Raw genomic sequence first — 16,141 nt, 5'->3', positions numbered from 1 at the left:
TTTTCATAGTGGATAATCATCTTTTGTCATGTTATGTTATATGAGAAATGTATAAAAATATTACTGTATAGTATTATTCTAACTTTATTATAAAATGAGGCACAGATGTTATATATTTGGTTTTTATTTTATGAGATAATCCTATAAAATTTAGTAAATATTTATTAATTTAAATAAACAATACGAGGATAATTTAATAAATGTTTATTAATTTATAATAACATATATTCTATCATCTCTCAAACGTTCATCAATGGCAACACTTTTTATTATTTAAAAAAACTTAAAAAAGTTTTATTATTACATTAAAGCTTAGAGTTGGTGCCTGGTGGACGTTTGTTATTTCTTAATTCTGCAAAATAAAAAAAATAAAATAAAGGAAGCGCCACGCAAGCTGATGTGGGTCCCACGGAAAAGACAAAAAAGATTACCAAATAAGGGAAGAGATAAGGAAAAACGAAGGGCTTAACGCGCGCAGAAGAAACGAACGAAAGAAGCAAGTGAGAAAAGCGAGTGGAGAACATCAGATTCAAATTCCAAATCAAAATCCAGATGAGTTGAGTTGGCGAGTGAGCGAGTGCAATCAAACCCTAATTCGCCCCCTCACTCGCCTCTTCCTCACTCGCTCTGATCTCACTTCAGGTCTCCCTCTCCCTCTTTCAATTTTTTTATTTCCCTCGTAATTTTCTGTTTGGTTGCCGAGAAAATTTTAAAAAAGGGAAAAACAATTGACACTTATGATTCTGAACTTCTTTCCCCTTTCATTTTCTGTGTGCCGAGAAAAATCTGAGAAAGTAATTTCTCTCCTTTTCTCGGCAACTAAACAGAGGATGGGTGATATAGGGGTGCTGTTTGTTTTAATTGTTAATTTTGAGCTAGTCTGATTATGTATGTAAAATTCTATTGCTTTGTTATTACTGTTGTACACAAAATTACTGCGCTATGATGGAAAACTTTGTTTGAGTAAATTAAATGAATAATAAGTTTGTTTTCAGGTAGCATTATGAATAATGATGTGCTGCTTAGAGTGGAAATGGTTGATGGAAATAGAGTTAAAATAGTCTTTGGTGAAAAATGATAATGTTAGGGAGGAGTCAAAATGTGGTAGAGGATATGGTGGGTGGTGGTAGGAATAATATGCTTGGTGTTGGTGTGAGTGAAAATATGGTTGATGTTGTGGATGAAATACATGGGAGAGATCTTGTGGTTGATTCACCTAAATTGCCTGTTGTGGGGTTTGAAGGGGAAGCGGATTTTGAGCTGCGGAATGGGATTGAGTTTGAATCACATGAAACAGCCTACTCGTTTTATCAGGAGTATGCCAAGTCTATGGGATTTACTACTTCGATAAAGAATAGTAGGCGTTCGAAGAAGTCAAAAGAATTTATTGATGCCAAATTTGCATGTTCGAGGTATGGGGTCACACCAGAATCGGATAGTGGTAGTAGTCGGCGATCAAGTGTTAAGAAGACAGATTGCAAAGCCAGTATGCATGTGAAGAGAAGGCCTGATGGGAAGTGGATTATTCATGAATTTATTAAGGAGCACAATCATGAGCTTTTACCTGCCCTAGCATATCATTTTCGAATTCAAAGGAATGTAAAATTAGCTGAAAAGAATAATATAGACATTTTGCATGCCGTTAGTGAACGGACAAGAAAGATATATGTCGACATGTCGAGACAATCTGGTGGGCATCCCAATGCTGGGTTCTCAACTCATATAGATAATCAATTTGATAAAGGCCGGTACTTGTCTTTGGATGAAGGAGATGCTCAAGTTTTGCTCGAGTATTTTAAGCGTATCAAGAAGGAGAATCCCAAGTTTTTCTATGCAATAGATTTAAATGAAGAGCAACGCCTGAGAAATTTGTTCTGGGTTGATGCAAAAAGTAGGAATGATTATATCTATTTCAATGATGTTGTTTCTTTTGATACCTTTTATGTCAATACCAATGACAAACTGCCTTTTGCTCCATTTGTTGGAGTGAATCATCACTGTCAGTCAATGTTGCTAGGATGCACATTCCTTGCTGATGAGAGTAGATCTACCTTTGTTTGGTTAATGAAGACATGGCTCAGAGCAATGGGTGGGCAAGCTCCCAAGGTCATAATCTCTGATCAAGGCAAAACGTTGAAATCTGCAATTGAAGAAGTCTTTCCGAATACACGTCATTGCTTTTCTCTTTGGAATATCTGGGAGAAAATACCTGAAATTCTTGCTCATGTAATCAAACGGCATGAGAATTTCTTGTCAAAATTCCAGAAGTGCATATTTAAATCATGGACTGATGAGCAATTTGACATGAGATGGTGGAAAATGGTGACTCGTTTTGAGCTTCAAGATGATGAATGGGTTCAATCACTATATGAAGATCGTAAAAAATGGGTGCCTACTTACATGGGGGATACTTTTTTGGCTGGAATGTCTACCACTCAGCGTTCAGAAAGTATAAACTCTTTCTTTGATAAATACATCCATAAGAAAATTACTTTGAAAGAGTTTGTGAAGCAGTATGGGAGTATTCTGCAAAATCGGTATGAAGAGGAAGCCATAGCAGATTTTGATACATGGCACAAACAACCTGCTCTGAAATCTCCTTCACCTTGGGAAAAGCAAATGTCAACAGTTTACACACATGCAATTTTTAAGAAGTTCCAAGTGGAGGTTTTGGGTGTAGTTGGATGCCATCCTAAAAAGGAATGTGAAGATGGAACAATTGTAACGTATAAAGTTCAAGACTGTGAAAAAAATGAAGATTTTATGGTAATGTTGAATGAATCAAAGTTAGAGGTCTCTTGTTTCTGTCGTCTTTTTGAATACAAAGGTTTCCTTTGTAGACATGCAATGATTGTGCTACAAATTTGTGGTCTCCCAAGTATCCCACCTCATTACATTTTGAAAAGGTGGACAAAAGATGCAAAGAACAGGCCTTTGATAGCTGAAGGCATGGAAATATCGCAGACTAGGGTGCAACGTTACAATGATTTGTGTAAAAGAGCCATTGATTTGAGTGAACAAGGATCATTATCTGAGGAGAATTACAATATTGTTTTTCGTGCATTAGTTGATGGACTGAAGAATTGTGTGAATGTGAACAACTCTAATAATACTGTGATGGACTATGGTAACCACGCTCAAGGTCTTCGAGAAGCTGAAGAAATAAATCAAGGAAGCCTTGCTACGAAGTCAAATAAGAAGAAGAATACAATCAGGAAAAGAAAGGTTTGTTCTTCAACTGGAATTATTAATTTGCTTATATTCCTACAATGATTTTATTGTTCTTGTGTAAATTTTAAAGAAAAAAGAGAAAATAGAAAAAGGTTATTGAAGAATGTTTCCTCGTATTGCAGGTACAATCAGAGCCAGATGTCTTACTTGTGGAGGCACAAGAAAGCTTGCAGCAGCAAATGGTTTGTCCTATTTTTGTTCCACCTACCCTACGCACTTTAAATAGAAAATCACATAGGAAGCATGATGGATTTAAATTCACCTGCAGTATGATTCCAATTATCATAATCTAATAATTAGTTCCACCTGCAGTTTGTCTTGTGTGATATTGATATCTCAATTTATTATGCTTGTAGGAAACACTAACTTCTGATGGGATGACACTTAATGGTTTTTATGGTGCTCAACAGAATGTACAAGGACTGGTATTGCATTTCTTTCTAGTTTTGACTATTTAACAAGCTATGATATGCAGTCTCATCCAAGTACCAGAGCTTCAGTTATGGTTGTATTTGACTGGATCTGATTGCAGGTACAGTTAAATCTAATGGAGCCACCCCACGATGGTTACTATGTTAATCAACAGAGCATGCAGGGGCTGGTAAATTGTGCTTGATATAGACTGTCATATTTATATCTGTAAAGAATGGTTATGTGAACGTTTTGTAAAATATTAGGTTGTTTTCATGTACCTGTAGGGACAATTGACTTCAATGGCTCCCCATGATGGTTTTTTTGGGACTCAGCACAGCATGCACGGGCTGGTATTGCTGCTTTTCTTATATCTGACATAATGGACATGAAGATAAATTTAATTATGACAATATGATTTAGAAGATGAAATTTCCTAAATTGTGCTTTCACTGGTATAGGGACAAATGGATTTCCGACCTCCAACTAGTTTCAGTTATAGTTTGCCGGTTGGTATTGAAGATAAGGTATTTTTATGTAGCTTTCTTGTAGACATGGCGCTTCATAATGCATGGTTGCTGTATGGTGCCATTTGCAGGACAATCCCCATTTGAGATCAACACAGTTGCATGGTAGTGCTTCAAGACATCCCTGAATACGCTGAAAAGACAGTTGCCTCATGGATTTGAATAACATTTGACCTGGGAGTGTAACTGGAAGTCAGAATAATAGTTTAAAGCCTCCAATAAACGGGCAGCAGAAGATCAATACAATTACTCTAGTTGAACCAAAATCTTTAATATCTAACTCAGTAGATACAAGGCTTCCTAGTCGATTCTTTACAGGAAGTTGCTGTCTGGAACTTGAGCAACCTATATCAACCCTAATCGTCAAATGCTAGACGACACCTCGTGTCTTTCGGAAAAATTCAATAATGCAGGGAATTCAGTTGTTTGGTCGCCATTAATATAGTTTTGCAATAATCTGTGTAAATGGTGTTTGTATTTGAGCTATGTTCGAAAATTTAATGTGATGTTGTGGTATATTATACATGTAACTCTAATCAGAACCCTCCTTTCTTCCAACTCTTTTATTGTCTTCTGAAGTGTATTTTGTATTGGTACCAGGAATTTATAGTTTAGCAATGCAGAAATATTTATACGTCGAATGCCCTTTATAGCATTTATGCTACCTTTTGATATAAACAGATTGATTGCCTATTTTTCTCATTACATTGATAGTAAGATTTTAGATTATGCCTCATATTTCTACTTTCTAGTAAACAAAGAGAGGTAATGCCTTCATTATTGGTCAGGTTAACAAGCTAGCCTTTTTATACTGCACATATAATCAATTAATAAAGTTATGCACATCTTCACTAATATTGGGGAGTATAACAATCCACCGTCACGGATCTTCACTCCATTTAAACTTCTCTTAAATTGCAAATGTTTAGACGGAGAATCGAACCTGAAATCGGATACATTCAAATTTGCCCTAATCATATGGGACCATCTCACACATTTTAGGTGGGTTAATGGTATGTTTACCAAATAAAACATTATTTATGCAATTAATTTTTATTTATTTAAATTAAAATAAAATCTACAGCTTGAACTCCTAAAGTTCATATTTATATTTTTATAACATGATTAATGTAAATTTTATTTTAACTCATAAAAATATATATTTTATGATATTATTATATATATTAAATTAGATGTTATAAGATAAAACCTTGGAATTAATATAAATTATTTGATTCTTTAGTGTTTTTGCGGGAGTAGAAGAAGAAGAAGAAGAAGAAGAATGGCTATCTTTCTTTCTTAATCGCATAATATTTTCTCAATAGAAGTCTCTTCCTCAACACAGTAAGTTTTAAACTGATTCTGTCAAGTTCTAACCCTAACTCCATTTAGATGTCTCAGTTTTGCATTTCTCTTAACTGGGTATTGTTCATTTTCCTGCATATGGTCGTATCTATAGATTATGAAGTTTTTGAGAACAACCCATTCAGTTTTGGAAGAGATTTTAGTTAAAGAACTAGTTTTATAGTGCAGCCTCTTGTTAATTTCATTTAAAACAATGATAGTTATTGTGTGAGATAAACAAAATTTGATAATAAATGATATTTGCGTTAAATATTGTGCTGATGATTAATTCTTGACATGGCTAATTTCAATCTCTTATTTTATTTTTCTATAAAAAAATATATATATTTCAGGTGGCTATAGTGAAATGATGTGAAAAATTTATTTATTTTTCATGGAGATAGATCTTGAACTTCCTTCACGTGAGCAGGAGAAGTTAGAGAATGGGTCAAGTAGAAATGAGGATTTTATGGATGGAGTGGATAGGATACATGTGTTGGATGGAGATATGAATTCTCCTTCGACTAGTGAACCTGTTGAGGAAGGCTGCGTGCCAAGCGCAAGTGAAGGTGTTACTGGTGGTGGGGATCAGGTGGATGTGAATGCGGTGGGAGCCAATGTTGTTCATAAAGGGTTAATTTGTGAGCCCCAGAATGGTTTGGAATTTGAAACGAAGGAGGCAGCTTATTCTTTCTACAGAGAATATGCTCGGTCTGTGGGATTTGGCATCACAATAAAAGCAAGTAGACGCTCAAAAAGGTCTGGAAAGTTTATTGATGTGAAAATTGCATGTTCTAGATTTGGAAGCAAGCGAGAGTCTGGTACCACTGTCAATCCACGATCTTGTCCCAAGACAGGCTGTAATGCAGGCTTACATATGAAGAGGAGGCAGGATGAAAAATGGGTTATATATAGTTTTGTGAAAGAGCACAATCATGAGATTTGTCCGGATGATTTTTATCATGCTATGAGAGGGCGGAACAAGCAATCTGGTGTAGTTGCTTCTCAAAAGAAAGGTTTGCAGCTGGCTCTTGATGAAGGAGATCTACAAGTGTTGCTTGAGCATTTTATGTGTATGCAGAATGATAATCCTAACTTCTATTATGCGATAGATTTGGATCAAGAAAAACGTTTGAGAAGTGTTTTCTGGGTTGATGCGAAAGGTAGGCATGATTACAGCTATTTCAGCGATGTAGTCTTCTTTGATACTTTTTATGTCAGAAACAACTATAAAATTCCATATGTTCCTATTATTGGAGTAAATCATCACTTCCAGTTCATTTTGCTGGGATGTGCATTAATTGGGGATGAAACTACTTCAACTTTGGTTTGGTTAATGCAGACATGGCTTAAAGCAGTGGGTGGCCAGGCTCCTAGAGTGATTATCACTGACCAAGATAAATGCTTGAATGAAGCAGTTGCAGAAGTCTTTCCAAACACTCGACACTGTTTTTGTTTATGGCATGTATTAAGTATGATTTCTGCAAATTTGGGTTGTGTTATAAATCAATATGAAAATTTCATGGCAAAATTTAATAAATGCATTTATCGATCTTGGACGGATGAACAGTTTGAAAAGAGATGGTCGAAGATGGTTGATAAATTTGAACTCAGGGAAAATGAATGGGTGCACTCATTGTATGAAGATCGTGGAAAATGGGTCCCAACTTACCTGCAGAATGCATTTTTAGCTGGAATGTCTACGGCTGAGCGATCTGGAAGCATCACTTCTTTCTTTGACAAGTACATGAACAAGGAAGCTACATTCAAAGAGTTCATTGGGCAGTATAAAATATTTTTGCAATATAGATATGAAATGGAAGCTGAAGCTGATCATGAATCTCGAAATAAACAACCTGGATTAAGATCACTCTCAGCTTTTGAGAAACAAATGTCAACGATTTATACAGATGCAATATTCAAGAAATTTCAGGTTGAAGTTTTAGGAGCGGTTTCTTGTCGTCTGCAAAAGGAAAGTGAAGATGGGACAACTGCAGTCTTTCGAGTTGACGATTTTGAAGAACGCCAGAATTTCTATGTGGCTTGGAATGAAGCAGAGTTGGATATATGTTGTTTATGTCATTCATTTGAATATAGAGGCTTTCTTTGCAAGCATGCAATTCTTGTTCTCCAAATGTCTGGTTTTTGTGAAATCCCATCTCATTATATGCTAAAGCGCTGGACCAGAGATGCAAAGATGAGTCAAAATGTTAGTGAAATATCAAGTAGACTCCATTACCGGGTGCAGCGTTTTAATGATCTCTGTAAACGAGCTATCAGATTGGGTGAAGAAGGTTCTTTATCTCAAGTAGCATATGATATTGCATTTCAGGCACTAGAAGAAGCCTTGAAACATTGTGTGGGTGTGAACAATTCTGTCAAGGGTATTTTGGAGGCAAACACATTGTCTGGTCAGGGTTTTCTTGACATTGAAGAGGAGAGTCGAGGCAACAATATGGCCAAGTCATCCAAGAAAAAGAAAGCATACAAGAAAAGAAAGGTCTATCAAGAGTTCAGTTTTGATGATATAACTTTTCCTTTGCTGTATTATATAATTGGCCTTTGAGCTAGGTTTCTTTTATATATTTTAGGTATGTCCAGAGCCTGGGAGAACAGTTATTGGATTGCAAGACAGCTGCCAGCAGATGGTTTGCATTAATACTTATTATAGAAGTTTTGTGTAGTTTATGTTCGTAAGCATTAAAGGCCATCAGTTGCTATATAACTATAAAACTTGTGGGTTTTGCTATATGTAGGAGTTGATGAATTCAAGAGCGCATACTGTTAATAATTGCTATGTTCCTCAGCAGGACATGCAAGAGATGGTATGACCATAATGTATTGCGAGAAAAAGTTCATTTCCATGTACTTAATTGCTGTGTGGTTCTAATTCTAGTGTTTTTCATTTTGGCTTCTTGTAGGAAGCAGCCTCAAGAGCACCAACTCTTGATGGTTATTATGATTCTCAACAAAGTATGCAAGGCATGGTATGGAATCTCTGGTCGTAACTACAAATATATAAGTCAAGAATATAATTTTGTGTCTTGTACATGGTGATGGTTAAGCCTCATCTTATACTTATTGTAGGGACAATTGAACTCGGTTTCTCCTATCCGGGAAGGTTATTATGGCAATCAACAGGGCATACAGGGACTGGTATGGTGGTTGCTGTTATTATGTCTTTGATATATCACATAATATAACACTAGCAGTATAGTTCATCTAGTTCTGACAATTTCATTTTGCTACTATTCAGGGACAATTACATTCCATTCCAGCGCGTGTTAGTCACTATGGAACTCAACAGAGCTTACAGGGACTGGTAATTGATAGAAAAGATTATTGTGTTTTCATGCAGCAACTTGGCTTTATAAATGTCTCATGTATTGAGATTTCTATAGTTGCAGGGACAGCTTGGTTTTAGAACATCTACCATGCACGGGTGTTTTGACATTCAGGATAGTTTACAAGATATGGTGTGTTACATATGAATCAATTGTTCATTTTAATTTGGAAATGTTCTCTTTGATTGTTTTCCTAATTTGGTTCTTTCTCTAAATACAGCAAAATCCCCCAGACTCCACCCAGTTTCAGGGCATTGCATCAAAGCATTTGCATGAGAAGCATCTCTCCCGGTAGTTGAAACAGTTGGCATCCATACACAAGAATTTTTGTCAACTAATCCTCTAGATGTAAATTTATCTCTCAAAAGTTGCACATATAAATGTAGAAAATCGTTTTGTTGTATAAGTTAGTACAAGATCATCTTGTCTTTAAATATCTACAATTTAGGAACAATATATGAGAATGAGACTCGGATCTTTTTTGGAATGGAAGTGGGAAAATTTGATATTGCAAACTGTTACAATATTCTTTATTCGGAATGGAGCACAATTATAAGTACAATTCAATGGACATTAGATCTCTTGGTCAATTTGCACCACAACCCATTCTTTGTATGGATCGTTGCGCCGGTAACCAGTTCCACAGACTCTGGAGGTCCTTTCAGCTCAACATCAAACTTCTGTAACAACATTACCAGACCAACAGTTGATTCCATCACAGCAAATTGGTCTCCAACACATTTTCTTGGTCCACCACCAAAGCCTAAGAAAGCAAAATCTGATACAACCTGGTAATTGCAACCATCAAAACAAACTTGATCTTAGAATGTTGAGTTCAAGATATTAAGGCTTCAAGCATATAAAGACTAGGGCATAACCTCATTTGGGTATAATGCTCCGGGGCTTCGAGATGGATCAAAACCATTCCATCCTTCAATATCTATACTCTTCCTTTGCTCTAAAAACCTCTCTGGTTCAAATTCATGGGGTCGATCCCAAAAGTGAGGCGACCTATGGAGATTATACACCTGAAAGAATGTGTTAATAACCAAAGCTATCTACAAAATGTTATGAATAAGAAACCGGAGGAAAGAGCTTGCGAGCAACAAGTTAAATTCCAAGTTTATGAATTACTTCTCGCAAACATTACTCAGATATGCATAGCAAATGTGATTAATAAACAAATAATGCAAATGTGATTAATAAACAAATAATGCAAATGTAACTGCTGCTACTTACAGAAATGAAGATATCAGTCCCAGTAGGAATTGGGTAACCCTCTTTGTCACCCTTGTATCCTCCTGCATAATAAGTCTGTGGCTTATCATAGATTTAATGAGACAAATATCGAACACATGATAGACCTATGGGGTTGAGGGAGGGAGCCATGAGTTAAATATGTGAAGGAAAATTTTTGGGTAAGACGGTGTAACAGGTTATCCTCTAAAATCCTACACATTTAACCTCTGTATGTTTCACTTGATTACCACTATGATTGGATTAGTTTGAAATAAATAAATATTCTGCCGGATTTTATTGGAATGACATTATATGTCAGTCTCACCTAAGATTTTCTCATTTATATGACAAAGCAAAGAGCAATGCTTGAGATTATAGTGAAAGTCTTAAGTAGAACGGACATATCACGTCATCCGTATTCCTATCCAATAATATTACACCACATACATATTCATTTTAAAACCAACCAATCATGATCTGGTTAGTTAGGTGAAAGAGCATGCAAAAAACAAAAAATGCATGTATAATGGGATTTTATTGGATAAACATATCGACGACGTGTTACATCTGTCCTACTTAAGATTTTTAATTTCCAATAATATTGCACCACATATGCATTCACTTTAAAGCCAACTAATCATGATTCTGATTAGTTGGACAAAAGAGAAAAAAAAAAATACATATATGATGTTATATTGCTAGACAAGTGCACATATGACATGATGCTCCTACAGTCCGACCTACCAATGTTTTTTTTTTTTTTTTACTTTTTTTCTGAGATTTCATCATTCTTTGTTTGTTTAGCATGCTATTTATTGCTATTCTTTAAACATGTTGATACTGCCCTGTGGCAATCCTATTTGAGGGAGGAATATGAACTCTTAAAACGGATAGTACAAAAGTCACTAATAAAAATAGAATCGATGAATAAAACTTTTAGAAATTAGGAAATGTTAGGCATAAACTCATCAATTAACATAAACTAAAAGTGAAATCTGAAGGAAGGATGTGAATATGTGGCATTTCGACACTGCCTTAAACAAACCAAAAAGCAAGTTCACAACCTTTTAAAACGGAAAAAAAAGGCAAGAAACCAGAGAGAATAAATTTATATTTAGGAATTCCAAGAAGGAATCATACAAGTGTTGGCAGTAAAAATACCTGGTAATAAATCTGGTTTAAGGGCACGTCTAATAAGTAATGGGGGCTGAGGATACAACCGTAGCGACTCTGCAACAATAACTCTTATGTACCTAAAAACATGGAACATATCATATATATCTTTTTATTTTGAGCTACTATAGCCAATTAAAACCAAAAAAATGGACTTTTGCATTGCCTAATTCATTTAGCCAAAAACAGTCAGGACAAGTTATCTATACAGGTATAGCTATTGGCTACAGTATAGATATTGGCCGCAGCTCGTACCAAAGAAGAAGAAATATGGCCTTAAAAATTAAAAGTTTTAGCAAATACTCTATTTTTATTTTTATTTCTTTTGGATAAAGAACCTTGAAAAACCTAGGGAATAAGTTTCCATCAGCTACTATACAAGGAGTGAAACAAAAAAAAAAAAAAAAATCCTTTATTCTCTATCTCAAGCGATGTCTCAAAATAGAATCCAATTTGTCTTACAGTTTTCCCAGAACTGAGATATGAATGATTAATTAAGGAAAAATTATTAGACTAAAGACGTTAGATAGCATTCAAATGATATAGATAAGTAAAGAACCAGAATTATAGATGAGGATCATGGAACAATGTTGTCCCATAATGTCTCTTGAAGAACCTTCTAAGAATACACAGAAAACAAATTTATGACATGGCTACCATCAATAAAGTAATAGAAGTGAATGACTTGGAGACCTACTGCAGTTTTTTAAGCGACTCATAAGTTGGTTTCTCCTGTCCCAGCACTGCATCAATCTCAGCTTGAGCTTTCCTAATTTTGGAGGGATTCTGCAGTATAGGAAATTTAACATGCATCAGCATGGTCTCAAAATCTTTATTTATTATTTATTGGAGTAACAATATGCTCACTCGACTCACGAGATATAAATCTTCTGGAAGAAAAGATCCAAAAAGAAGTCAAAACTACGACAGTTTATTTGAGAAAAAGAATTGTATTCAGAAGGTGGTATAAAGAATCATACTTGAGCTAGAAGGAAAACTGCCCAAGTAAGGACAGCAGCGGTCGTTTCATGGCCAGCAATAAGCATTGTCATCAGATCATCCCTTAGCTGTTGAAAAAAAATAGAAAATTAAATGAAGGATTAATAAGAACCAAAGGTTTGCAAAGTTTCACATGTGATTGTTCTCCAAATAAGTGAAGAAAATGCATTAAGGGAACAAGTATGCTTAAGAAAGGTTCCCCTCTGAAAGTGGATTGACACTGTCACATGCACAAACAATTTTAAACCTATCCATATTTGCTAGCTATGACATTAAAAGATAAAATTTATAGATGCTGTCCTGAGAACCAGAATAAGGTGATGAACAAGCACTTATGGTATTGGTATGTCCAATCAACTGAATACTGCAGCCAGCAACGCCATTTGTGGGAGCATTGAATTTGGGCACTAACCTACCCAAAAAAAAAAAAAAAAATTTGGGCACTTACAGATATTTACCTGAGTATCATCAACGTCTGATCCCCGCATATCAACTAGAAAACGCAAGAGACTTGCATCCTGCAAAACTTATAGTTATACTGCCGGAGTTTTGAAATAAATAAATAAGTAGAATATAGATTGTAGAACCTACATTATAACCATGTACTAAGTAACAAACGAATTTAGCTAAGAAGACAATATATGAGGATATATGCCCACCTTAATATTCAAGTAGTCCCTCTGCTGTAGTTTCTCAACATCTGTCTCCTGTCACAAGCAATCAAAATCAGGGTATAAGCAATCTGTCCAATTAAATTATTCAGGCTGCTTATGCACATGGTACATGCAATTAGCTTCAACTAACATGGACAAGGGCCAGGTCATATTATTGTACATGAGATACCAAGAAATACTATATTAAAAGTATACCCATATCATATAGTAAGGCGAGTTTAGGTTGTTGAGAAGAAAACATAATAATTTATTGCATTTTGCTTTTCCTTATCCTTTTTACCCTGTTTGTCTTTTGACTTGACAGTTCATCTGTTGAAAAGCTATTATGGAGTAGACAACCAAAAACTCATACCAACCAAATTTATTTGAAAGAGTCCCAAATGAGACTATAGACACCCTAGTATGGTTGATACACAGTGTCACTTTAGGTCTCATTACGTCCAAAAAAATCTTCCTATTTTGTTTCCTCTGAAGACTCTTGAGCTATACTAGTGAGTGGTATTTGGGCATTTCTAGAGTAGCAACATGCAACTTCCTAAGTCCAACAACAGCAACTTTATAAGTGTCCTAAAAAGGAAGAACAAAAACACTTACAGTATAATCAACTATCATATGATCATTTTTAAAGTAAAAAAAATTACACTCTCACCTGTCTAGTCTCTTTTGCATTTCTGATGAGTCCATCCAGACAATCATTGATAACTTTAAGGTCATTGTAGAATTTTCGTTGCCTGGGTACTATCCACCTTGCTAGAGGAATTTTCCAATAAGGAATGTAGAAAGTTGATCTATGCTCAGCTTCAAAAAGAGTACCGTAAACTGCCTGGAATGCATTTGTGTAATTGCAAGCATGAATTGTTACAACAAATTGCAGCTTACATCAATTTCAGAAAGGCTAGTTGTGAGTAGAAAAAAATCAATATTACTCTACTTTACCAAAATTATGTCATTATTATTAAGCGAAACATGTTAAAATTTCAGTGGAATATGAATGCAACAACACGGCAGAATCTTAAGAATATAAAGTTTTTTCTCAAACCTTTATCACAGGAGACTCTTTTGTAACAGAACCAAAGTCATAATTGAAGACACCAAGCCCAATAATATCAAGAGCTAAACTTGAAAACTCTGCTTCAAGATCCAACTCAATTGCACTTCCTCCACGTGAGTGCTCTCCTTCTAAAAGTTTCTCAAATTTCGACACTGTTCTTTCTGAACAATCTGTAAACACTTTGACCATAGCTTCCAGGTATAAGGAATGGAACCCAGGAGCAATAACTGCACATTATTTTTGAAACAAAGCAAATGAACTTAGCTACAACAACTAAATACAATGTGTCTTTGTAGGCATAGGTACGAGAAAACATAATTCTGTTCTGCTCACCTCTTCTTCTTTGCTTCCAAGTGTCAAGGTCAGCAGGTATAAGTCCTTTCCCCATTATTGGTTCTAGAATATCAGCAAGAACCCCCTAATTAAAATATGAAACTTTACGTAAATGGATTAAAAAAATGCAAACCTTTGATTATAATGCAACAATAAAAACAAAATCTTTCTAAGGTGAGGAATTGTACAAGCAAATTCTAAGATTTACCTTGTCATACGAAAATGCATTTTCTCGAAGAATATGCCTTGCAACAATAGGATCGGATACAACAACAAAAGCTTTTGGCCCAAACGCAAGTTTATACACCGCACCATGCTGCCAGAGGTTACAGATGTCAACAAAGAGGACAAAACATAGGATTCTCAACAAATATCAACTATAACCAACGACAAAACATGTAGCGTGCGGCAAGAGGCAGCAATAACCTATGTGCAACAATTAGGCTACAATTTGTTATATATCAATACAAAATAAGCTAGTGAAAATCCAATTGAATCTTCACACCGCAAAAACTAGTGATGGGAAGTTAGCATGCCAACCAAAGTATGTGTTTACAAACCACCACTGGGTAGTATGCCCACCGGTCATTTGGGTGTACTACTCAAGATGACCTGAATTTGATCCACCTGGGCTACTAATAGTAGTAGCCGAGAGGATTTACCCGACTGTTAACTTCAGGATACTGGAGAATTAATTGAGCGCCGCGTAAGCCGGCTGGACACCCAAAAATAACAAAAAAAGGTATGTATTTACAAAAGAAGTGCAAAGAGTTTAAGTATCATAATACCTCTAAAAACCAGTCGTACAAGGAGAAGAAGAGAGGGCGATCAAACAAATCAGAAACAGCACCTTCAGCTAAAGGCATTGAACCAAGATTTCCCCCACTTAACAAATTGGTGAGAAGGTTACTAGCATTGTCAAAAAGATTCCTTTTTGTTTTCTGCTGATTAGTGCTGGTGGACTGGCATCTACAACACCACAAATAGTTCAATGAATTCGACACACAAATACAGCAACTTCAATGAATTTTCACAACAACATCGGCAATTAACATGCAAAATTACGCTTAAAACTCATATTTTGCTTCTACTATCTGGTTGCTTCTCGACACTGTAAGTTACTAAAACTAATAATCCCATAATGGTACCAGATTTTTATCTCCACATACTAAACTTTCCCAGAACTTAATTGGCAAAAGGAAAACGAAAATGAAACCAAAAACAAAGTCCAACCCAGAACTCAGAACAATTTCTCAAGGGAACTTAACAAAGAACCTGATAGAAGAAGACCCTTTTGGCTTGGAAGCGAGAAGATGAACAATATTTGAGTGACAACACAAGTTAAACCAAGATTGTGCTGTCTGAAAACTGCCATAAGAGGCAGTTGAAGAGAGGTGTAAGGCACAAATTGAAGTTGCCATTGAAACAAAATTTACTCGACAGGTTTTGGGAAAGCCACTGACTTATAAATAAGTGAAGTGTGATGTCATGTCTACCATGTGAAGCGCTTAAACCGCCACTCTCTTTATCCTTCAGATAATGAAAATAAAACAAACCCACCAAATAAACCGCACCTCTAAATTGTCTCAGCCTAACCGGCCACATTATCAAACCACATTAACACAAATCCACACCTACATAAGTGCTCTCCCCACTTTGCAGTTTACACAACATACATATATATAGTAATAATCTTTTTCAGGTAAATGCTTTGCATGTTAGGATTTTAAAAAAAAAAAAAAAATGGTGAACTTCCCAATTCCCATTTATACATATGAGACAAATCATGTACTATCTTTTTTTCTTTTTTAAATA

At 35.5% G+C, this 16,141-nt stretch overlaps 3 protein-coding genes across 6 annotated transcripts; 2 read left to right on the top strand and 1 right to left on the bottom strand.

Annotated features, from left to right (window-relative positions):
- The first annotated feature begins 481 nt into the window (after window positions 1–481).
- LOC116112078 (protein FAR-RED IMPAIRED RESPONSE 1) lies at window positions 482–4,809 on the top strand. Its single transcript, XM_031398267.1, has 8 exons — window positions 482–642; window positions 996–3,225; window positions 3,354–3,413; window positions 3,588–3,656; window positions 3,764–3,832; window positions 3,930–3,995; window positions 4,104–4,151; window positions 4,241–4,809. The coding sequence occupies exons 2-8, from the start codon at window positions 1,075–1,077 to the stop codon at window positions 4,295–4,297; spliced, it is 2,520 nt and encodes an 839-aa protein (XP_031254127.1). The 5' UTR covers window positions 482–642; window positions 996–1,074; the 3' UTR covers window positions 4,298–4,809.
- Window positions 4,810–5,403: 594 nt separating this feature from the next.
- LOC116112056 (protein FAR1-RELATED SEQUENCE 2) lies at window positions 5,404–9,219 on the top strand. Of its 4 annotated transcripts, none has more exons than XM_031398233.1 (9): window positions 5,404–5,513; window positions 5,851–8,013; window positions 8,105–8,161; window positions 8,270–8,338; window positions 8,435–8,500; window positions 8,601–8,669; window positions 8,770–8,835; window positions 8,915–8,989; window positions 9,078–9,219. In XM_031398233.1, exons 2-9 carry the CDS (start codon window positions 5,908–5,910, stop codon window positions 9,150–9,152), a joined length of 2,583 nt encoding a protein of 860 aa, XP_031254093.1. In that variant the 5' UTR covers window positions 5,404–5,513; window positions 5,851–5,907; the 3' UTR covers window positions 9,153–9,219. The 4 variants fall into 4 exon arrangements, with proteins under 4 accessions (XP_031254093.1, XP_031254094.1, XP_031254092.1 ...); XM_031398234.1 differs by having other exon boundaries at window positions 5,408–5,513; window positions 5,867–8,013; window positions 8,921–8,989; XM_031398232.1 differs by having other exon boundaries at window positions 5,408–5,513; window positions 5,867–8,013.
- Window positions 9,220–9,389: 170 nt separating this feature from the next.
- LOC116112057 (cytochrome P450 97B2, chloroplastic) lies at window positions 9,390–15,880 on the bottom strand. The gene is made up of 14 exons (XM_031398236.1): window positions 15,602–15,880; window positions 15,115–15,295; window positions 14,535–14,642; window positions 14,327–14,411; window positions 13,982–14,220; window positions 13,592–13,765; window positions 12,928–12,975; window positions 12,727–12,786; window positions 12,250–12,336; window positions 11,967–12,055; window positions 11,258–11,349; window positions 10,097–10,158; window positions 9,736–9,885; window positions 9,390–9,645 (listed from the first exon to the last, which is right to left on the bottom strand). The coding sequence occupies exons 1-14, from the start codon at window positions 15,745–15,747 to the stop codon at window positions 9,421–9,423; spliced, it is 1,746 nt and encodes a 581-aa protein (XP_031254096.1). The 5' UTR covers window positions 15,748–15,880; the 3' UTR covers window positions 9,390–9,420.
- Between the last annotated feature and the right edge of the window lie 261 nt (window positions 15,881–16,141).

The sequence above is a fragment of the Pistacia vera genome, unplaced genomic scaffold (genome assembly GCF_008641045.1).
Source record: "Pistacia vera cultivar Batoury unplaced genomic scaffold, PisVer_v2 Contig656, whole genome shotgun sequence".
NCBI lineage: Eukaryota > Viridiplantae > Streptophyta > Magnoliopsida > Sapindales > Anacardiaceae > Pistacia > Pistacia vera.
This window is presented reverse-complemented; position numbering and strand designations above follow the sequence as displayed.

Coding starts and splice junctions, on each gene's coding strand:
- LOC116112078 (XM_031398267.1), top strand. CDS start 1,075: ATGATAATGTTAGGGAGGAGTCAAAATGTGGTAGAGGATATGGTGGGT. Junction 3,226..3,353: donor ATACAATCAGGAAAAGAAAG/GTTTGTTCTTCA, acceptor CTCGTATTGCAG/GTACAATCAGAGCCAGATGT. Junction 4,152..4,240: donor GTTTCAGTTATAGTTTGCCG/GTTGGTATTGAA, acceptor TGCCATTTGCAG/GACAATCCCCATTTGAGATC.
- LOC116112056 (XM_031398233.1), top strand. CDS start 5,908: ATGGAGATAGATCTTGAACTTCCTTCACGTGAGCAGGAGAAGTTAGAG. Junction 8,339..8,434: donor AGCAGGACATGCAAGAGATG/GTATGACCATAA, acceptor GGCTTCTTGTAG/GAAGCAGCCTCAAGAGCACC. Junction 8,501..8,600: donor AACAAAGTATGCAAGGCATG/GTATGGAATCTC, acceptor TACTTATTGTAG/GGACAATTGAACTCGGTTTC.
- LOC116112057 (XM_031398236.1), bottom strand. CDS start 15,747: ATGGCAACTTCAATTTGTGCCTTACACCTCTCTTCAACTGCCTCTTAT. Junction 14,643..15,114: donor TGTACGACTGGTTTTTAGAG/GTATTATGATAC, acceptor AACCTCTGGCAG/CATGGTGCGGTGTATAAACT. Junction 13,766..13,981: donor AAGAGTCTCCTGTGATAAAG/GTTTGAGAAAAA, acceptor AATGCATTCCAG/GCAGTTTACGGTACTCTTTT.